Source organism: Ranitomeya variabilis, chromosome 3 (genome assembly GCF_051348905.1).
Source record: "Ranitomeya variabilis isolate aRanVar5 chromosome 3, aRanVar5.hap1, whole genome shotgun sequence".
Lineage (NCBI taxonomy): Eukaryota > Metazoa > Chordata > Amphibia > Anura > Dendrobatidae > Ranitomeya > Ranitomeya variabilis.
The window spans coordinates 733561253-733585090 of record NC_135234.1 but is presented as its reverse complement, the minus strand read 5'-3'; the positions used below and the strand labels follow the sequence as shown (position 1 = coordinate 733585090).

At 46.0% G+C, this 23838-nt stretch overlaps 1 protein-coding gene across 2 annotated transcripts in view; it reads right to left on the bottom strand.

The window, feature by feature from the left end:
- PIWIL4 (piwi like RNA-mediated gene silencing 4) overlaps positions 1-23838 on the bottom strand; it is a 260422-nt gene that overhangs the window by 14728 nt on the left and 221856 nt on the right. For both annotated transcript variants that reach the window (XM_077298444.1, XM_077298445.1), the window contains exon 18: positions 9061-9214. In XM_077298444.1, coding sequence (XP_077154559.1) covers positions 9061-9214 — 154 coding nt within the window. The remainder of the gene's footprint in view (positions 1-9060; positions 9215-23838) is intronic.

Sequence of the window (23838 nt, the reverse complement as noted above, 5' to 3'; positions counted from 1 at the left end):
AGTATGTACCTGTATGTCATCTCCTCCTCTATATAGTACATACCTGTGTGTCATCTCTCCTGTATATAGTATATATCTGTGTGTCATCTCCTCCTGTATATAGTATATACCTGTGTGTCATCTCCCCTGTAAATAGTATATACCTGTGTGTCATCTCCTCCTGTATATAGTATATATCTGTATGTCATCTCCTCCTGTATTAGACCTCGTTCACACGTTATTTGGTCAGTATTTTTACCTCAGTATTTGTAAGCTAAATTGGCAGCCTGATAAATCCCCAGCTGTTGTAAATTGGATTCTGGGCTCCCCCGGTGGCCACTTGTGGAATTGAACTTGTGTGCATCATCCCCTCTGTTCACCTGCTCCTATCAGGATGTGGGAGTCGCTATATAACCTTGCTCCTCTGTCAGTTTCTTGCCGGTCAACAATGTAATCAGAAGCCTTCTGTGCTTGTTCCTGCTACTAGACAACTCCCAGCTAAGTTGGACTTTTGTCCTTGTGTGTTTTTGCATTTTGTTCCTGTTCACAGCTGCTGTTTCGTTACTGTGTCTGGAAAGCTCTTGTGATCGGAAATTGCCACTCTGGTGTTATGAGTTAATGCTAGAGTCTTAAAGGAATTTCTGGATGGTGTTTTGATAGGGTTTTCTGCTGACCATGAAAGTGTCCTTTCTGTCTTCCTGCTATCTAGAAAGCGGACCTCGATTTTGCTAAACCTATTTTCATACTACGTTTGTCATTTCATCTAAAATCACCGCCAATATATGTGGGGGCCTCTGTCTGCCTTTTGGGAAAATTTCTCTAGAGGTGAGCCAGGGCTGTCTTTTCCTCTGCTAGGATTAGGTAGTTCTCCGGCTGGCGCTGGGCATCTAGGGTTAAAAAACGTAGGCATGCTACCCGGCCACTTCTAGTTGTGCGGCAGGTTTAGTTCATGGTCAGTATAGTTTCCATCTTCCAAGAGCTAGTTCTCATATATGCTGGGCTATGTTCTCTCGCCATTGAGAATCATGACAGTTTGACCGGCCCAAAAAAGGGTTAAATTACTGGCTGAGAAAGGAGAGAAAAAAGAAGTCTGCTACAATTTTTTTTTTTTTTTCTCCTCTAGTTCTGAGTGTGCTCTTAATTGAATCACTTGCTAGTCTGCCTATACTGCAGCCTTCCTCTCTTTCTCTCCTTCTAATCCTTGAATGGCTCTGTGTTCACCTGTTTCAAATGGATCTTCAGAGTGTAGCTACAGGTTTGAATAATCTCGCCACAAAGGTACAAAATTTGCAAGATTTTGTTGTTCATGCACCTATGTCTGAGCCTAGAATTCCTTTGCCTGAATTCTTCTCGGGGAATAGATCTCACTTTCAAAATTTAAAAAATAATTGCAAATTGTTTTTGTCCCTGAAGTCTCGCTCTGCCGGAGACCCTGCACAGCAGGTCAGGATTGTAATTTCCTTGCTCCGGGGCGACCCTCAAGACTGGGCTTTTGCATTGGCACCAGGGGATCCTGCGTTGCTCAATGTGGATGCGTTTTTTCTGGCCTTGGGGTTGCTTTATGAGGAACCTCATTTAGAGCTTCAGGCGGAAAAGGCCTTGATGTCCTTGTCTCAGGGGCAAGATGAAGCTGAAATATACTGCCAAAAATTCCGCAAATGGTCTGTGCTTACTCAGTGGAATGAGTGCGCCCTGGCGGCGATTTTCAGAGAAGGTCTCTCTGATGCCATTAAGGATGTTATGGTGGGGTTCCCTGTGCCTGCGAGTCTGAATGAGTCCATGACGATGGCTATTCAGATCGATAGGCGTCTGCGGGAGCGCAAACCTGTGCACCATTTGGCGGTGTCTACTGAGAAAACGCCAGAAAATATGCAATGTGATAGAATTCTGTCCAGAAGCGAGCGGCAGAATTTTAGACGAAAAAATGGGTTGTGCTTCTATTGTGGTGATTCAACTCATGTTATATCAGCATGCTTTAAGCGTACTAAGAAGCCTGACAAGTCTGTTTCAATTAGCACTTTACAGTCTAAGTTTATTCTATCTGTGACCCTGATTTGTTCTTTGTCATCTATTACCGCGGACGCCTATGTCGACTCTGGCGCTGCTTTGAGTCTTATGGATTGGTCCTTTGCCAAACGCTGTGGGTATGATTTGGAGCCACTGGAGGCTCCGATACCTCTGAAAGGGATTGACTCCACCCCATTGGCTAGTAATAAGCCACAATACTGGACACAAGTGACTATGCGTGTTAGTCCGGATCACCAGGAGGTTATTCGCTTTCTGGTGCTGTATAATCTACATGATGTTTTGGTGCTGGGATTGCCATGGCTGCAATCTCATAACCCAGTCCTCGACTGGAGAGCTATGTCTGTGTTAAGCTGGGGATGTAAAGGAACTCATGGGGACGTACCTTTGGTTTCCATTTCATCATCTATTCCCTCTGAGATTCCTGAATTCTTGTCTTACTTTCGTGACGTTTTTGAAGAACCCAAGGTTGGTTCACTACCTCCGCACCGGGAGTGCGATTGTGCCATAGACTTGATCCCGGGTAGTAAATACCCTAAGGGTCGTTTATTTAATCTGTCTGTGCCTGAACACGCGGCTATGCGAGAATATATAAAGGAGTCCTTGGAAAAGGGACATATTCGTCCTTCGTCATCTCCCTTAGGAGCCGGTTTTTTCTTTGTGTCTAAGAAAGACGGCTCTTTGAGGCCGTGTATTGATTATCGTCTTTTGAATAAAATCACGGTTAAATATCAATATCCGTTACCACTGCTTACTGATTTGTTTGCTCGTATAAAGGGGGCCAAGTGGTTCTCTAAGATTGATCTCCGTGGGGCGTATAATTTGGTGCGAATCAAGCAGGGGGATGAGTGGAAAACCGCATTTAATACGCCCGAGGGCCATTTTGAGTATTTGGTGATGCCTTTTGGTCTTTCAAATGCCCCTTCAGTCTTCCAGTCCTTTATGCATGACATTTTCCGCGATTATTTGGATAAATTTATGATTGTGTATCTGGATGATATTCTGATTTTTTCGGATGACTGGGACTCTCATGTCCAGCAGGTCAGGAGGGTTTTTCAGGTTTTGCGGTCTAATTCCTTGTGTGTGAAGGGTTCTAAGTGTGTTTTTGGGGTTCAAAAGATTTCTTTCTTGGGATACATTTTTTCCCCCTCTTCCATCGAGATGGATCCTGTCAAGGTTCAGGCTATTGGTGATTGGACGCAACCCTCTTCTCTTAAGAGTCTTCAGAAATTTTTGGGCTTTGCTAACTTTTATCGTCGATTTATTGCTGGTTTTTCTGATGTTGTAAAACCATTGACTGATTTGACTAAGAAGGGTGCTGATGTTGCTGATTGGTCCCCTGATGCTGTGGAGGCCTTTCGGGAGCTCAAGTGCCGCTTTTCTTCCGCCCCAGTGTTGCGTCAGCCTGATGTTGCTCTTCCTTTTCAGGTTGAGGTCGACGCTTCTGAAATCGGAGCTGGGGCGGTGTTGTCGCAGAGAAGTTCCGACTGCTCCGTGATGAGACCTTGTGCTTTTTTTTCCCGTAAATTTTCGCCCGCCGAGCGGAATTATGATATTGGGAATCGGGAGCTTTTGGCCATGAAGTGGGCTTTTGAGGAGTGGCGTCACTGGCTTGAGGGGGCCAGACATCAGGTGGTGGTATTGACTGACCACAAAAATTTAATTTACCTTGAGTCTGCCAGGCACCTGAATCCTAGACAGGCGCGCTGGTCGTTGTTTTTCTCTCGGTTTAATTTTGTGGTGTCGTACCTACCGGGTTCTAAGAATGTTAAGGCGGATGCCCTTTCTAGGAGTTTTGAGCCTGACTCCCCTGGTAATTCTGAGCCCACAGGTATCCTTAAAGATGGAGTGATATTGTCTGCCGTTTCTCCAGACCTGCGGCGGGCCTTGCAGGAGTTTCAGGCGGATAGACCTGATCGTTGCCCACCTGGTAGACTGTTTGTTCCTGATGATTGGACCAGTAGAGTCATCTCTGAGGTTCATTCTTCTGCGTTGGCAGGTCATCCTGGAATCTTTGGTACCAGGGATTTGGTGGCAAGGTCCTTCTGGTGGCCTTCCCTGTCACGAGATGTGCGAGGCTTTGTGCAGTCTTGTGACATTTGTGCTCGGGCCAAGCCTTGTTGTTCTCGGGCTAGTGGATTGTTGTTGCCCTTGCCTATCCCGAAGAGGCCTTGGACGCACATCTCGATGGATTTTATTTCGGATCTGCCTGTTTCTCAGAAGATGTCTGTCATCTGGGTGGTGTGTGACCGTTTCTCTAAGATGGTCCATCTGGTTCCCTTGCCTAAGTTGCCTTCTTCTTCCGAGTTGGTTCCTCTGTTTTTTCAAAATGTTGTTCGTTTGCATGGTATTCCTGAGAATATCGTTTCTGACAGAGGGACACAATTCGGGTCTAGATTTTGGCGGGCATTCTGTGCTAGGATGGGCATAGATTTGTCTTTTTCGTCTGCTTTCCATCCTCAGACTAATGGCCAGACCGAGCGGACTAATCAGACCTTGGAGACATATTTGAGGTGTTTTGTGTCTGCGGATCAGGATGATTGGGTTGCTTTTTTGCCTTTGGCGGAGTTCGCCCTCAATAATCGGGCCAGCTCTGCCACCTTGGTGTCCCCGTTTTTCTGTAATTTGGGGTTTCATCCTCGATTTTCCTCCGGTCAAGTGGAATCTTCGGATTGTCCTGGAGTGGATGCTGTGGTGGAGAGGTTGCATCAGATTTGGGGGCAGGTGGTGGACAATTTGAAGTTGTCCCAGGAGAAGACTCAGCTTTTTGCCAACCGCCGTCGTCGTGTTGGTCCTCGGCTTTGTGTTGGGGACTTGGTGTGGTTGTCTTCTCGTTTTGTCCCTATGAGGGTTTCTTCTCCTAAGTTTAAGCCTCGGTTCATCGGCCCGTACAAGATATTGGAGATTCTTAACCCTGTGTCCTTCCGTTTGGACCTCCCTGCATCCTTTTCGATTCATAATGTTTTTCATCGGTCATTGTTGCGCAGGTATGAGGTACCGGTTGTGCCTTCCGTTGAGCCTCCTGCTCCGGTGTTGGTTGAGGGTGAGTTGGAGTACGTTGTGGAAAAGATCTTAGACTCTCGTGTTTCCAGACGGAGACTCCAGTATCTGGTCAAATGGAAGGGATACGGTCAGGAGGATAATTCTTGGGTCACTGCCTCTGATGTTCATGCCTCCGATCTTGTCCGTGCCTTTCATAGGGCTCATCCTGATCGCCCTGGTGGTTCTGGTGAGGGTTCGGTGCCCCCTCCTTGAGGGGGGGGTACTGTTGTAAATTGGATTCTGGGCTCCCCCGGTGGCCACTTGTGGAATTGAACTTGTGTGCATCATCCCCTCTGTTCACCTGCTCCTATCAGGATGTGGGAGTCGCTATATAACCTTGCTCCTCTGTCAGTTTCTTGCCGGTCAACAATGTAATCAGAAGCCTTCTGTGCTTGTTCCTGCTACTAGACAACTCCCAGCTAAGTTGGACTTTTGTCCTTGTGTGTTTTTGCATTTTGTTCCTGTTCACAGCTGCTGTTTCGTTACTGTGTCTGGAAAGCTCTTGTGATCGGAAATTGCCACTCTGGTGTTATGAGTTAATGCTAGAGTCTTAAAGGAATTTCTGGATGGTGTTTTGATAGGGTTTTCTGCTGACCATGAAAGTGTCCTTTCTGTCTTCCTGCTATCTAGAAAGCGGACCTCGATTTTGCTAAACCTATTTTCATACTACGTTTGTCATTTCATCTAAAATCACCGCCAATATATGTGGGGGCCTCTGTCTGCCTTTTGGGAAAATTTCTCTAGAGGTGAGCCAGGGCTGTCTTTTCCTCTGCTAGGATTAGGTAGTTCTCCGGCTGGCGCTGGGCATCTAGGGTTAAAAAACGTAGGCATGCTACCCGGCCACTTCTAGTTGTGCGGCAGGTTTAGTTCATGGTCAGTATAGTTTCCATCTTCCAAGACCTAGTTCTCATATATGCTGGGCTATGTTCTCTCGCCATTGAGAATCATGACACCCAGCCAACAGGAAGCCCTCCCCCTGGCAGTATATATTAGCTATCACATACACATAATAGACTGGTCATGTGACTGACAGCTGCCGTATTTCCTATAAGGTACATTTGTTGCTCTTGTAGTTTGTCAGCTTATTAATCAGATTTTTATTTTTGAAGGATAATACCAGACTTGTGTGTGTTTTAGGGCGAGTTTCGTGTGTCAAGTTGTGTGTGTTGAGTTGCGTGTGGCGACATGCATGTAGCGACTTTTGTGAGATGAGTTTTGTGTGGCGACATGCGTGTAGCAACTTTTTGTGTGTCGAGTTGCATGTGACAGGTTAGTGTAGCAAGTTGTGTGCAGCAAGTTTTGCGCATGGCGAGTTTTGCGCGTGGCGCGTTTTATGTGTGGTGCCTTTTGAGTATGTGCAAGTTTTGTGTGAGGCAACTTTTGCATGTGTTGCAACTTTTGTGCATGTGGCAATTTTTCCGCGTGTGCAAGTTTTGCGTGTGGCGAGTTTTCCATGAGGTGAGTTTTGCATGTGTGGCGAGTTTTGCATGTGGAGAGTTTTGCGCGTGGCGAGTTTTGAGCGGCGACTTTTGTGTTTCAACTGTTATGTGGCGAGGTTGGTGTATGTGTGGTGAAATGTGTGCTGAGGGTGGTATATGTGTTCGAGCACGTGGTAGTGTGTGGCGCATTTTGTGTGTGTGTTCATATCCCCGTGGTGGTGGTGTGATTATCCCATGTCGGGGCCCCACCTTAGTAACTGTACGGTATATACTCTTTGGCGCCATCGCTCTCATTCTTTAAGTCCCCCTTGTTCACATCTGGCCGCTGTTAATTTGCCTCCAACACTTTTCCTTTCATTTTTTCCCCATTATGTAGATAGGGGCAAAATTGTTTGGTGAATTGGAAAGTGCGGGGTTAAAATTTCACCTCACAACATAGCTTTGACGCTCTCGGGGTCCAGACGTGTGACTGTGCAAAATTTTGTGGCTGTAGCTGCGACGGTTCAGATGCCAATCCCGGACATACACACATTCAGCTTTATATATTAGATATAATTTTAAACACCTCCCTTTTCCCGTTAGTATTGAAGAAATAAAAAACATAAATAAAATAAAAGTGCATTAATAAAAGTATGATCTATCAAGATATAAAATGATCTAATGCATTACGTAAACATTGTAAAGGAAAAAACAAACTAAATTGTCAAAATTGACATTTTTATGTTGCCACAAATCTGCCCAAAATTGCAATAAAAAGTGATCAAAATTTCCTATTTATCGCAAAATGACACCTCTGAGGCCATGTGCACACGTTGCGGATTGGGGTGCAGAATTTTCGGCACAAAATCTGCATCTCCTGGCAGAAAACGCAGGTGCGGATTTTCTGCGTTTTTTATGCGGATTTTCTGTGTTTTTTACCCCTGCGGTTTTCTATAATGGAAGGGTTCAGAAATGCTGCAGTTCCCCACAAAAGAAGTGACATGCTACTTCTTTTGATCCGCAGCAGTTTTCATGCGGATTTTTCCGCACCATTAGCACGGCATTTTTTTTTTCTATTGATTTACATTATACTGTAAATCACTTTGCGGAACTGCAGCGTTTCTGCGCAGAAAAAAACGTTGCGAATCCGCACTAAATCCGCATCGTGTGCACACAGCCTAAAGCTGCAGCTCGGCATGCAAAAAACAAGTCCTCATACAGCTTTATCGACAATTTTTTTTTTTTTTTAAAGTTAGGAGTCTCAGAAAAGGGAAACCAATTTTATTTCACTTTTACAAAATTCAGATTTTTTTTTTAAGCCACTAAAATAACTAAAAAACCTATACAAATATCTCTGTAAATGAACTGACCTTAAGAATCATGTCCCGAGGTTATTACTGCATAATGAGCACCACAAAAATAAAACCCAAAACACAATGCTGGAATTGCTATTTTTACCACCACTTCACCACACTTGGTTTTATTTCCCAAGTTTTATTTCACTACTAAAGCAAATGGTGACATTTAAAAGTAAAATAAACATTCCCCAGTTCATTCTCAGAATCAATACAATCTCAGAGTTCAGATGATCACAGATCACAAAAGTGATGGTATAACATCACTATTTAATATGGGTATACCTCCTTTAAGGAGGACCTGCAACTGAAATATATTGTAAAAATCCCTGAGCTCCCCTGATTCTGCGGTTCTTTTCAATTTGGAGCTGTGTCAATCCTCTACGGAGATATTCACATTTGTATCTTCTGGAGCACAGCATGTGAAATCTCTGATTGTAGCTCAACTGGGAGTTTCTCCAGTTTTCTCTGGGGGTGGCGTGCACTTTCACCCCTCTCTGTAAGAAGCTGCCAATCACAGCTCAGCAGCATCTGAGACTGCTAGATTAGTTGCAGAGCTGTGATTGGCAGTTCTTTTTTAAAGAGGTGTGAAAGTGGAGGGACGCTGCTCAAAATGGAAAACAGCATTATAATCAGGGGAACTCAAAATTCTTGCAAAGAATTTGACACAATTTTTTTTTAACAAGTCACTCGTCCTCTTTATAGTAGCATGGCATAAATATAAAAAAATTGCGCTTGACCTGTCAGAAACCACCATACACAGAAATGCCGAACCTTCTCCTGTAATATGGAGGATCAAAGATAAAGCTGAGAACAAGCAACACTGTACATCATTGCACATTAAAGAGGACCTGTCACCAGGCGAAAAGAGTCCAGTTTTACTATACGTGTATTCCCGCTCATTCCAATACTAAGCAATATTTTTTTTTTTTAAATCCATCATACGGTTCCACAGGTATAGGTCTCTTTATTTAGTTTGACCGTTCTTTGCTAGAGGGGCGTGGCTCACGGGATCTCTGTGGGCGTGTCTTTATGTTCTGTGTTTTTACACTGTGAGCCACACCCCTTTATGAAGACCATAAAAATGAGAACTAAATAAACAGGACCATATCTCTGAAAAAGTATGGCGCATTAAAAAAAAAAAACAACCTGTAGAATCAGGACATCACGTGAATAAAATAAGAGCAAAAACTGCCCACTTTTGACCTGGTGATAGTCCCCTTTAAATTTTGCCGCCATACCTGTATGTAGCTGGGGGCTCTTTAAATAAAGAGAGCAGTTGAGGGATCTCATAGTCAAACAACATCTGTAGCTGTCCATCTCCAACCCCATCCCGGTAGATGATTATGCGATTTGGCAAGTCATTATTAGTTTTCTGCCACTTTTCAATAGCGCCTAGTGAGAACACAATTATAATATAAGGATGAAGAAGGATGAGTATAACCCCAAGAACACCATCCCAACAGTGAAGCATGGTGGGGCAAACATCATACTTTGGGAGTGCTTTTCTGAAAAGGGGGCAGGACAACTGTACCCTATTGTATGGAGGATGGATGGGGTCATGTATTGTGAGATTTTGGCTAACAACCTCATTCCCTCAGTGAGAGCCTTGAAGATGGGTCGTGGCTGGGTCTTCCAGCTTGACAATGACCCGAAAAACACAGCCACGGCAAATAATGAGTGGGCTTTGTAAGAAGCATTTCAAAGGTCCTGGAGTGTCCTAACTAGTCGTCAGACCTGAACCCAATAAAAAATCTTTAGAGGGAGCTGAAATTCAATGTTGCCCAGCAACAGTCCCGAAACCTGAAAGATCTGGAAAAGATCTGTATGGAGGAGTGGGCCAACATCCCTGCTGCAGTGTGTGCAAACTTGGACAAGAACTAGAGGAAACATTCCCACTCTCAACAACATAGCAGCCTTCACAGTGTGGAATGAATTCTAGACTATGAAGGCTGCTATGTTGTCCATAAACCTGTCCCTTGATGAAGCCCTATAACAAGAGGGGCGAAACACGATGGGACTGGAAATGTATAACGCAACATAAACGCACTGTAAGTATCATTTATATACTTTTTTTTAAGCAGTGTATATCTACTATATAATTGTCTAAGGGTCACTTCCGTCTTTCTGTCTGTCTGTCACGGAAATCCCAAGTAGCCGATTGGTCGCGGCCAGCTGGTCGTGACCAATCAGCGACGGGCACAGTCCGGCCGCGAAATGGCCGCTCCCTATTCCCCTGCACTCAGCGCCCCCTCCATACTCCCCTCCAGTCAGCGCCCGCCACCCACATACTGTTGTAGCAGTCCGTTAAACCGACTGCGTTACACATCGGCATAACGCGGTGTAACAGACTCTGTTAACGCTGCTATTAACCCTATGTGACGAACTTTTTACTATTGATGTTGCCTATGCGGCAACAATAGTAAAAAGATCTAATGTTAAAAATAATTAAAAAATAAAAAATCGTGATATACTCACCTTCCGGGGCCTTTCCCGCTCCTCGCGACGCTCCGGGCCATGCATTGCGGTCTCGCGAGATGATGACGTAGCGCTCTCTCGAGACCGCTACGTCATCATCTTGTGAGACCGCAATGCATTCTTGGGACTGGAACGTTGCGAGGAGCATCGCTAAAAGCCTCTCCTGGATCCGGGGGTCACCGGAGGGTGAGTATATAACAATTTTTTATTTTATTATTTTTTTTTAAAAGGGGATATGGTGCCCACACTGCTATATAATACTTGGGCTGTGTTATATACTGCGTGGCTGCTACATACTACGTGGGCAGTGTTATATACTATGTAGGCTGTGCTATATATTACGCGGGCAGTGTTATATACTACGTGGGCAGTGTTATATACTGCGTGGGCAGTGTTATATACTGCGTAGGCAGTGTTATATACTACGTGGGCAGTGTTATATACTATGTGCGCAGTGTTATATACTACGTGGGCAGTGTTTTATACTAATGTGTTATATACTGCGTGGGCTGTGTTATATACTACGTGTGCAGTGTTATATACTACGTGGACAGTGTTATATGCTACGTGGGCAGTGTAATATACTACATGGGCTGTTATATACTGCGTGGGCTGCGCTATATACTGCGTGGGCTGTGCTATATACTGCGTGGGAAGTGTTATATACTGCGTGGGCAGGGTTATATACTGCGTGGGCAGTGTTATATACTAATGTGTTATAGACTGCGTGGGCTGTGTTATATACTACGTGGGCTGTGTTATATACTACGTGTGCAGTGTTATATACTACGTGGGCAGTGTTATATGCTACGTGGGCAGTGTAATATACTACGTGGCTGTGTTATATACTACGTGGCTGCTATATACTACGTGGCTGCTATATACTACGTGGCTGTGCTATATACTACGTGGGCTGTTATATACTACGTGGGCTGTGTTATATACTACGTGGGCTGTGTTATATACTACGTGGCTGTGCTTTATACTACATGGCTGTGCTTTATACTACATGGCTGTGCTATATACTACATGGCTGTATTATATACTAAGGGGGCTGTGTTATATACTACGTGGCTGCTATATACTACGTGGCTGTGCTATATACTACGTGGCTGTCTGTGTTACGTGGGCTATGCTATATACTATGTGGCTGCTATGTACATACATACATATTGTAGAATACCCGATGCGTTAGAATCGGGCCACCATCTAGTCTACTATATATATTGTCTAAGGGTCACTTCCGTCTGTCTGTAATGGAAATCCCAAGTCGCTGATTGGTCGTGGCAAAACAGCCACGACCAATCAGCGACGGGCACAGTCCGGCGGCAAAATGGCTGCTCCTTACTCCCCGCAGTCAGTGCCCACAGTCCATACTCCCCTCCAGTCAGCGCTCACACAGGGTTAATGGCAGCGTTAACGGACTGCGTTATGCCGCGGTGTAACGCACTCCGTTAACGCTGGTATTAACCCTGTGTGACCAACTTTTTACTATTGATGCCTATGCAGCATCAATAGTAAAAAGATCTAATGTTAAAAATTATAAAAAATAGTAATATACTCACCGTCCGTCGGCCCCTCAGATCCAGAACAGGCCTTTCCCGCTCCTCGCGACGGTCCGATGACTGCTCCATGCATTGCGATCTCGCCAGATGACATAGAGGTCTCGCGAGACCGCTACGTCATCATCTCGCGAGACCGCAATGCACTCTTGGGACCGGAGCGTGCGAGGAGCATCGGTAAACACTTCGCCTGGATCCGGGGGCCAACGGAAGGTGAGTATATAACTATGTTTTATTTTAATTCTTTTTTTAACAGGGATACGGTGCCCACATTGCTATATACTACGTGGGCTGTGCAATATAGTCCGTGGGCTGTGCAGTATAGTCCGTGGGCTGTGCAATATAGTCCGTGGGCTGTGCAATATAGGACGTGGGCTGTGCAATATAGTCCGTGGGCTGTGCAATATAGTCCGTGGGCTGTGCAATATAGTCCGTGGGCTGTGCAATATAGGACGTGGGCTGTGCTATATAGTACGTGGGCTGTGCTATATAGTACGTGGGCTTTGCTATATAGTACGTGGGCTGTGCTATATACTACATGGCTGTGCAATATACTACGTGACTGTGCAATATACTACGAGGGCTGTGCAATATACTACGAGGGCTGTGCAATATACTACGTGGCTGTGCTACATACTACGTGGCTGTGCAATATACTACGTGGGCTGTGTTATTTACTACGTGGCTGTGTTATACACTACGTGGGCTGTATTATACACTACGTGGGCTGTTATATACTTCGTGAGCTGTGTTATATACTATGTGGCTGTGCTATATACTACGTGGCTGTGCTATATAGTACGTGGGCTTTGCTATATAGTACATGGCTGTGCAATATACTACGTGACTGTGCAATATAGGACGTGGGCTGTGCTATATAGTACGTGGGCTGTGCTATATAGTACGTGGGCTTTGCTATATAGTACGTGGGCTGTGCTATATACTACATGGCTGTGCAATATACTACGTGACTGTGCAATATACTACGAGGGCTGTGCAATATACTACGAGGGCTGTGCAATATACTACGTGGCTGTGCTACATACTACGTGGCTGTGCAATATACTACGTGGGCTGTGTTATTTACTACGTGGCTGTGTTATACACTACGTGGGCTGTATTATACACTACGTGGGCTGTTATATACTTCGTGAGCTGTGTTATATACTATGTGGCTGTGCTATATACTACGTGGCTGTGCAATATAGTCCGTGGGCTGTGCAATATAGTCCGTGGGCTGTGCAATATAGGACGTGGGCTGTGCTATATAGTACGTGGGCTGTGCTATATAGTACGTGGGCTTTGCTATATAGTACGTGGGCTGTGCTATATACTACATGGCTGTGCAATATACTACGTGACTGTGCAATATACTACGAGGGCTGTGCAATATACTACGAGGGCTGTGCAATATACTACGTGGCTGTGCTACATACTACGTGGCTGTGCAATATACTACGTGGGCTGTGTTATTTACTACGTGGCTGTGTTATACACTACGTGGGCTGTATTATACACTACGTGGGCTGTTATATACTTCGTGAGCTGTGTTATATACTATGTGGCTGTGCTATATACTACGTGGCTGTGCTATATACTACGTGGCCGGCCGCGAACAATCAGTGACACGCGCACTCCGGCCGCGAATTGGCGCGGGATTTGAACCACGGTTCGCTAATTGGTCGCGCCCGGCCGGCCGAATTCTATGTATTCATTGTATTATTCTAAAATCTTCATAAACAAACTACATACACATTCTAGAATACCCGATGCATTAGAATCGGGCCACCATCTAGTGTGCTATATGCATGATAATTCCCTTTCACATGTGATTGGCATTATGCCTGGGAAGTTCCTTTTGAGGATTGTAAATGTCAGATGTCACTGGATACAGACATGGGAATGTTATATTGGAATGTTAACTTCATGTTTATGTTATAAACATCCACTTAGGGAATCACTTAAAATTCCTTTGGATCTGAGTATCTGACTCTACTGGTTGTAGACATCTGCCAGCTGCAGCTGAGAATTATAGGAAGCACCCCTTTTTATTGATATTGAATTGTAAAAATAGTAGAAGGGTCTTTTTTAGCTGTGTTTTAACCTTTTATAGTAGTCCTGTCTGTGATGATAATGAGACTGCTGAAAAGTCTTTTGTGAAGCACAAAAGTTTGAGTCACTAGTACAATGGTATGCTAAAAATATCAACAGGACAATGGTTCCACGCATACATCGCAGTCCATCAAGGCTTCTGGAATGGCCATCACCTTCGCCTCACTTACTCTCCATAGAAAATCTTTGGTGGGTTTTGAAGAAGATGGTTGAAGCAAATCCAAGTATATTAGTTCCTGGAGGTGATTACAGCAGCTGGCTATATATCACATTTATAGCAGGTCATAACAGCCAGAGGGACTCTACTGAGTAAAAGACGTGTCATCAAGGGGTCAATAAAAGTGGCATTTTGTGCTAAATTTGGAGAAATCCCCTGATATATCAGATGTGTTCAGCTATTTGCATTGTCCTTGTTTGTACATGTCACGATCAGGAGGTGTCTGCAGAACATTATACAGGGACCGCAATCCTACGCCACGTTATATTCCATGTTCTGATTGTAGGAATTGTCCACTGAGGTCAGGGTCTGATAACGTCCAGAAGGACTTACAACCTCCATTCTGAATGACACAAAGCCTTATCAGCGAGCGCTCTCTACGAGGAGCCGGCGCAGCCATGTCCTTCAGATAGCAGTATATTTTCCACTTCTTATCATCATCCACAGATAATAGCGGTCCGCCAGCGCTCGTAACAGTCCAACTACGGAGAAAACCGAGTGACACAGAATGCCGCTAATGAGGTACATCGCTCATGATGTTGGCGGCTTTGTGATGTCGTAAGATCTGTGTACACACGATTGTCACTTAATAAAAGGGCACCACGTCCCTATATCTTCCTACTTATTATCCCTCATTGTCAGGGTCATATTCACAACAATACTCTATTCAAATTGGAACTCCGAGATGATGAACTCCGGGATAAGCTGACTCTGTAGTGGGATTCAGGCGCTTCACTTAAGACAACTGTTCACTACAGCCAGAAGCCACAGAAAAAGCCTGTGAGGCCCGTTTCCCCCAACATACAGAGAAAGCCTGTGAGTCCTCCTTCTACACTAACCTATAGAGAAAACCTGTGAGTCCTCCTTCCACACTAACCTATAGAAAAAGCCTGTGAGTCCTCCTTCCACACTAACCTATAGAAAAAGCCTGCGAGTCCTCCTTCCACACCAACCTATAAAAAAAGCCTGTGAGTCCTCCTTCCACACTAACCTATAGAAAAAGCCTGTGAGTCCTCCTTCCACACTCACTTACAGAGAAAGCCTGCGAGTCCTCCTTCCACACTAACCTATAGAAAAAGCCTGCGAGTCCTCCTTCCACACTAACCTATAGAAAATGCCTGCGAGTCCTCCTTCCACACTCACCTACAGAGAAAGCATGTGAGTCCTCCTTCCACACTAACCTATAGAAAAAGCCTGCGAGTCCTCCTTCTACACTCAGCTACAGAGAAAGCCTGCGAGTCCTCCTTCCACACTAACCTATAGAAAAAGCCTGCGAGTTCTCCTTCCACACTCACCTACAGAGATAGCCTGCGAGTCCTCTTTCCACACTAACCTATAGAAAAAGCCTGCGAGTTCTCCTTCCCTACTCACGTAAACAGAAAGCCTGTGAGTCCTCAATCTGCACTCACCCAGAGAAAGCCTGTGAGTCCTCCTTCCCCACTAACCTACAGAGAAATCCTGTGAGTCGTCCTTTTCCACACATCTATAGAGAAAGCCCGTGAGTCCTCCATATCCACACATTTATAGAGAAAGTCTGTGATTCCTCCTTATCCACACATTTATAGAGAAAGCCGGTGAGTCCTCCTTATCCACTCATCTATAGAGAAAGCCTGTGATTCCTCCTTATCCACATATCTATAGAGAAAACCTGTGAGTCCTCCTTCGCCACTCATCTATAGAGAAAGCCTGTGAGTCCTCCATATCTACACATTTATAGAGAAAGCCTGTGAGTCCTGGAAGAACAGAAAAATAGGTGATCATAAGAAGATGGGAGGCGATGGACCAGGACCAACGACACCCATCGGACCGGACGGCCCCGCAGGTGAGTATAATAAAACTTATTTTTCAGTTCTTCCAGGTCGGAGGCTTATATACAGCATAGAATGCGTATATACGGTACATTATAGAATCCTGTATATAAGCCCTGAAAGGCAGCAGGACTCACAAGGTTTCTCTATGGGAGGGTTGGAGAATCAAGACTCACAAGCTTTATCGGAGGTTGGATAATTAGGACTCACAAGTTTTCTCTATCAGAGGGTTGGATAATCAAGACTAGCAGGCTTTCCCTATTGGAGGGTTGGAGAATTAGGACGTACAGACTTTCTTTATAAGAGGGTTGGAAAGCAGGACTCACAGGCTTTCTTTATGGGAAGGTTGGAGGAGCAGGACTCAAAGGCTTTCTCTATGGGAGGGCTGGAGGAGCAGGATTCACAGGCCTCCTCTATAGGAGGGCTGCAAAGCATGACTCATATGTTTTCTTTATGGGAAGGTTGGAGGAGCAGGACTCACAGGCCTTCTACATAGGAGGGTTGGAGGAGCAGGACTCACAGGCTTTCTCTATGGGAGGGTTGGAGGAGCAGGGCTCACATGTTCTCTATGGGAGGGTTGGAAAAGCAGGACTCACATGTTTTCTTTATGGGAAAGTTGGACGAGAAGGACTCACAGGCTTTATGGGAGGGTCAGAGGAGCAGGACTCACAGGTTTTCTCTATGAGAGGTAAAAGAAGCAGGACTCACAGGCTTTCTCTATGGGAGGGTTGGAGGAGCAGGACTCACATGTTTTCTCTATGGGAGGGTTGGAGGAGCAGGACTCACAGGCTTTCTCTATGGGAGGGTTGGAGGAGCAGGACTCACAGGCTTTCTCTATGGAAGGCTTGGAGGATCAGGAATCACATGTTTTCTTTATGGGAAGGTTGGACGAGAAGGACTCACAGGCTTTATGGGAGGGTCAGAGGAGCAGGACTCACAGGTTCTCTCTATGAGAGGTAAAGGAAGCAGGACTCACAGGCTTTCTCTATGGGAGGGTTGGAGGAGCAGGGCTCACATGTTTTCTCTATGGGAGAATTGGAGGAGCAGGGCTCACATGTTCTCTATGGGAGGGTTGGAGGAGCAGGACTCGCATGTTTTCTCTATGGGAGGGTTGGAGGAGCAGGACTCACATGTTTTCTCTATGGGAGGGTTGGAGGAGCAGGGCTCACATGTTCTCTATGGGAGGGTTGGAGGAGCAGGACTCACATGTTTTCTCTATGGGAGGGTTGGAGGAGCAGGACTCACGTTTTCTCTATGGGAGGGTTGGAGGAGCAGGGCTCACATGTTTTCTCTATGGGAGGGTTGGAGGAGCAGGACTCACATGTTTTCTCTATGGGAGGGTTGGAGGAGCAGGACTCGCATGTTCTCTCTATGGGAGGGTTGGAGGAGCAGGACTCGCATGTTCTCTCTATGGGAGGGTTGGAGGAGCAGGACTCGCATGTTCTCTCTATGGGAGGGTTGGAGGAGCAGGACTCACATGTTTTCTCTATGGGAGGGTTGGAGGAGCAGGACTCATGTTCTCTCTATGGGAGGGTTGGAGAAGCAGGACTCATGTTCTCTCTATGGGAGGGTTGGAGGAGCAGGACTCACATGTTTTCTCTATGGGAGGGTTGGAGGAGCAGGACTCACATGTTTTCTCTATGGGAGGGTTGGAGGAGCAGAACTCACATGTTTTCTCTATGGGAGGGTTGGAGGAGCAGGACACATGTTCTCTCTATGGGAGGGTTGGAGGAGCAGGACTCACATGTTTTCTCTATGGGAGGGTTGGAGGAGCAGGACTCACATGTTTTCTCTATGGGAGGGTTGGAGGAGCAGGGCTCACATGTTCTCTATGGGAGGGTTGGAGGAGCAGGACTCACATGTTTTCTCTATGGGAGGGTTGGAGGAGCAGGACTCACATGTTTTCTCTATGGGAGGGTTGGAGGAGCAGGGCTCACATGTTTTCTCTATGGGAGGGTTGGAGGAGCAGGACTCACATGTTTTCTCTATGGGAGGGTTGGAGGAGCAGGACTCATGTTCTCTCTATGGGAGGGTTGGAGGAGCAGGACTCGCATGTTCTCTCTATGGGAGGGTTGGAGGAGCAGGACTCACATGTTTTCTCTATGGGAGGGTTGGAGGAGCAGGACTCACATGTTCTCTCTATGGGAGGGTTGGAGAAGCAGGACTCATGTTCTCTCTATGGGAGGGTTGGAGGAGCAGGACTCACATGTTTTCTCTATGGGAGGGTTGGAGGAGCAGGACTCACATGTTTTCTCTATGGGAGGGTTGGAGGAGCAGAACTCACATGTTTTCTCTATGGGAGGGTTGGAGGAGCAGGACACATGTTCTCTCTATGGGAGGGTTGGAGGAGCAGGACTCACATGTTTTCTCTATGGGAGGGTTGGAGGAGCAGGGCTCACATGTTTTCTCTATGGGAGGGTTGGAGGAACAGGGCTCACATGTTTTCTCTATGGGAGGGTTGGAGGAGCAGAACTCACATGTTTTCTCTATGGGAGGGTTGGAGCAGCAGGACTCGCATGTTTTCTCTATGGGAGGGTTGGAGCAGCAGGACTCACATGTTCTCTCTATGGGAGGGTTGGAGGAGCAGGACTCACATGTTTTCTCCATGGGAGGGTTGGAGGAGCAGTGCTCACATGTTCTCTCTATGGGAGGGTTGGAGGAGCAGAACTCACATACTTTCTCTATGGGAGGGTTGGAGCAGCAGGACTCACATACTTTCTCTATGGGAGGGTTGGAGGAGCAGGGCTCACATTCTTTCTCTATGGGAGGGTTGGAGCAGCAGGACTCACATACTTTCTCTATGGGAGGGTTGGAGGAGCAGGGCTCACATGTTTTCTCTATGGGAGGTGTTGTGAATTTGGATTCTGGGCTCCCCCGGTGGCTACTGGTGGAATTGAACTGGTGTTTTCATCTTCTCTGTTCACCTGTTCCCATCAAGATGTGGGAGTCGCTATATAACCTTGCTGCTCTGTTAGTTGCTTGCCGGTCAACAATGTTATCAGAAGCCTCTCTGTGCTTGTTCCTGCTCCTAGACAACTACTAGATAAGTTGGACTCTTGTCCATGTTTGTTTTTGCATTTTTGTTCCAGTTCACAGCTGTAGTTTCGTTACTGTGTCTGGAAAGCTCTTGTGAACAGGAATTGCCACTCTGGTGTTATGAGTTAATGCCAGAGTTTTAAAGTAATTCCTGGATGGTGTTTTGATAGGGTTTTCAGCTGACCATGAAAGTGTCCTTTCTGTCTTCTGCTATGTAGTAAGTGGACCTCAAATTTGCTAAACCTATTTTCATACTACGTTTGTTATTTCATCTTAATTCACCGCCAATACATGTGGGGGGCCTCTGTCTCCTTTCGGGGTATTTCTCTAGAGGTGAGCTAGGACTAATATTTTCCTCTGCTAGCATTATTTAGTTCTCCGGCTGGTGCTGGGCATCTAGAATCAACGTAGGCATGCTACCCGGCCACTGCTAGTTGTGCGTTAGGTTTAGTTCATGGTCAGCTCAGTTCCCATCTTCCAAGAGCTAGTTCCTATATATGCTGATGCTATGTTCTCTTGCCATTGAGAACATGACAGTTTGACCGGGCCACAAAGTGTTAATTGTTTGGGCTGAAGCAGGAGAAAAAGAAGTGTTTAAGGGAATTTTTTTTTTTTTTTTTTCCCCTCAGAGTTTTGCTGCCTAGCCCTTAATTGCTGTCTAGCTGCTTCTTACCTCCTCTTAACCCTTGAATGGCTCTGTGTTCACCTGTTTGTAATGGATCTTCAGAGTGTAACTGCAGGTTTGAATAATCTCGCCACGAAGGTACAAAATTTGCAAGACTTTGTTTGTCATGCACCTGTATCTGAGCCGAGAATTCCTTGGCCGGAATTTTTCTCGGGGAATAGATCTGGGTTTCAGAATTTTCGAAATAATTGCAAATTATTTTTGTCCCTGAAATTTCGCTCTGCCGGAGACCCTGCACAGCAGGTCAGGATTGTGATTTCCTTGCTCCGGGGCGACCCTCAAGACTGGGCTTTTTCATTGACACCAGGGGATCCTGCGTTGCTCAATGTGGATGCGTTTTTTCTGGCCTTGGGGTTGCTTTATGACGAACCTCATTTGGAGCTTCAGGCAGAAAAAACTTTGATGTCCCTATCTCAGGGGCAAGATGAAGCGGAAATTTACTGTCAAAGATTCCGTAAATGGTCTGTGCTTACTCAGTGGAATGAGTGCGCCCTGGCGGCGACTTTCAGAGAGGGTCTCTCTGATGCCATTAAGGATGTTATGGTGGGGTTCCCTGTGCCTGCGGGTCTGAATGAGTCCATGACAATGGCTATTCAGATCGATAGGCGTTTGCGGGAGCGCAAACCAGTGCACCATCTGGCGGTGTCCACTGAGAAGTCGCCAGAGAGTATGCAGTGTGATAGAATTCTGTCCCGAAGCGAGCGGCAGAATTTTAGACGGAAAAATGGGTTGTGTTTCTATTGTGGTGATTCTACTCATGTTATATCAGCATGCTCTAAGCGCACTAAAAAGCTTGATAAATCTGTTTCCATTTGCACCTTACCGTCTAAGTTTATTCTATCTGTGACCTTGATTTGCTCTTTGTCATCTATTACCACGGACGCCTATGTCGACTCTGGCGCCGCTTTGAGTCTTATGGATTGGTCCTTTGCCAAACGCTGTGGGTATGATTTAGAGCCTTTGGAGACTCTTATTCCTCTGAAGGGGATTGACTCCACCCCATTGGCTAATAATAAACCACAATACTGGACACAAGTAACTATGCGTATTAATCCGGATCACCAGGAGATTATTCGCTTTCTGGTGCTGTATAATCTACATGATGATTTGGTGCTAGGATTGCCTTGGCTGCAATCTCACAACCCAGTCCTCGACTGGAGAGCTATGTCTGTGTTGAGCTGGGGATGTAAGGGGGCTCATGGGGATGTACCTGTGGTTTCCATTTCATCATCTATTCCCTCTGAAATTCCTGAGTTCCTGTCTGACTATCGTGACGTCTTTGAAGAATCCAAGCTTGGTTCATTACCTCCGCACCGAGAGTGCGATTGTGCCATAGATTTAATCCCGGGTAGTAAATACCCAAAGGGTCGTTTATTTAATCTGTCTGTGCCTGAACATGCTGCTATGCGAGAATATATAAAGGAGTCCTTGGAAAAGGGACATATTCGTCCATCGTCATCTCCCTTAGGAGCCGGTTTTTTCTTTGTGTCAAAAAAAGACGGCTCTTTGAGACCATGTATCGATTATCGGCTTTTGAATAAAATCACTGTAAAATATCAATACCCATTGCCGTTGCTGACTGATTTGTTTGCTCGCATAAAGGGGGCCAAGTGGTTCTCTAAGATTGACCTTCGTGGGGCGTATAATTTGGTGCGAATCAGGCAGGGGGATGAGTGGAAAACCGCATTTAATACGCCCGAGGGCCACTTTGAGTATTTAGTGATGCCTTTTGGTCTTTCAAATGCTCCGTCAGTTTTCCAGTCCTTTATGCATGATATTTTTCGCGATTATTTGGATAAATTTATGATTGTGTATCTGGATGATATTCTGATTTTTTCGGATGACTGGGACTCTCATGTCCAGCAAGTCAGGAGGGTTTTCCAGGTTTTGCGGTCTAATTCTTTGTGTGTGAAGGGTTCTAAGTGTGTTTTTGGGGTACAGAGGATTTCCTTTTTGGGATATATTTTTTCTCCCTCTTCCATTGAAATGGATCCTGTCAAGGTTCAAGCTATTTGTGATTGGACGCAGCCCTCTTCTCTTAAGAGTCTTCAGAAATTTTTGGGCTTTGCTAACTTTTATCGTCGATTTATTGCTGGTTTTTCGGATATTGCTAAGCCATTGACCGATTTGACTAAGAAGGGTGCTGATGTTGCTGATTGGTCCCCTGACGCTGTGGAGGCCTTTCGGGAGCTTAAGCGCCGTTTTTCCTCTGCCCCTGTGTTGCGTCAGCCTGATGTTGCTCTACCTTTTCAGGTTGAGGTCGACGCTTCTGAGATCGGAGCTGGGGCAGTGTTGTCGCAGAAAAGTTCTGACTGCTCCGTGATGAGGCCTTGTGCCTTCTTTTCCCGTAAATTTTCGCCCGCTGAGCGGAATTATGATGTTGGGAATCGGGAGCTTTTGGCCATGAAGTGGGCTTTTGAGGAGTGGCGCCATTGGCTTGAGGGGGCCAGACATCAGGTGGTGGTATTGACTGACCACAAAAACTTGATTTATCTTGAGACCGCCAGGCGCCTGAATCCTAGACAGGCGCGCTGGTCATTATTTTTCTCTCGGTTTAATTTTGTGGTGTCATACCTACCGGGTTCTAAGAATGTTAAGGCGGATGCCCTTTCTAGGAGTTTTGAGCCTGACTCGCCTGGTAACTCTGAGCCCACAGGTATCCTTAAGGATGGAGTGGTATTGTCAGCCGTTTCTCCAGACCTGCGGCGGGCCTTGCAGGAGTTTCAGGCGGATAGACCGGATCGTTGCCCACCTGATAAACTGTTTGTTCCTGATGATTGGACCAGTAGAGTCATCTCTGAGGTTCATTCTTCTGCGTTGGCAGGTCATCCTGGCATTTTTGGTACCAGGGATTTGGTGGCAAGGTCCTTCTGGTGGCCTTCCCTGTCACGAGATGTGCGAGGCTTTGTGCAGTCTTGTGACGTTTGTGCTCGGGCCAAGCCTTGTTGCTCTCGGGCTAGTGGATTATTGTTGCCCTTGCCCATTCCTAAGAGGCCTTGGACGCACATCTCGATGGATTTTATTTCAGATCTGCCTGTTTCTCAGAAGATGTCTGTCATCTGGGTGGTGTGTGACCGTTTCTCTAAGATGGTCCATTTGGTTCCTCTGCCCAAGTTGCCTTCTTCTTCCGAGTTGGTTCCTCTGTTTTTTCAAAATGTTGTTCATTTGCATGGTATTCCTGAGAATATCATTTCTGACAGAGGGACCCAATTCGTGTCTAGATTTTGGCGGGCATTCTGTGCTAGGATGGGCATAGATTTATCTTTTTCGTCCGCTTTCCATCCTCAGACGAATGGCCAGACCGAGCGGACTAATCAGACCCTGGAGACATATCTGAGGTGTTTTGTGTCTGCTGACCAGGATGATTGGGTTGCTTTTTTGCCATTGGCAGAGTTCGCTCTCAATAATCGGGCCAGCTCTGCCACTTTGGTGTCCCCGTTTTTCTGTAATTCGGGGTTTCATCCTCGATTTTCCTCTGGTCAGGTGGAATCTTCGGATTGTCCTGGAGTGGATGCTGTGGTGGAGAGATTGCATCAGATCTGGGGGCAGGTGGTGGACAATTTGAGGTTGTCCCAGGAGAAGACTCAGCTTTTTGCCAACCGCCACCGTCGTGTTGGTCCTCGGCTTTGTGTTGGGGATTTGGTGTGGTTGTCTTCTCGTTTTGTCCCTATGAGGGTCTCTTCTCCTAAGTTTAAGCCTCGGTTCATCGGCCCGTATAAGATATTGGAGATTCTTAACCCTGTTTCCTTCCGTTTGGACCTCCCTGCATCCTTCTCTATTCATAACGTTTTTCATCGGTCATTATTGCGCAGGTATGAGGTACCGGTTGTGCCTTCCGTTGAGCCTCCTGCTCCGGTGTTGGTTGAGGGTGAGTTGGAGTACGTTGTGGAGAAAATCTTAGACTCTCGTGTTTCCAGACGGAGACTCCAGTATCTGGTCAAGTGGAAGGGATACGGCCAGGAGGATAATTCTTGGGTGAATGCATCTGATGTTCATGCCTCTGATCTGGTTCGTGCCTTTCATAGGGCCCATCCTGATCGCCCTGGTGGTTCTGGTGAGGGTTCGGTGCCCCCTCCTTGAGGGGGGGGTACTGTTGTGAATTTGGATTCTGGGCTCCCCCG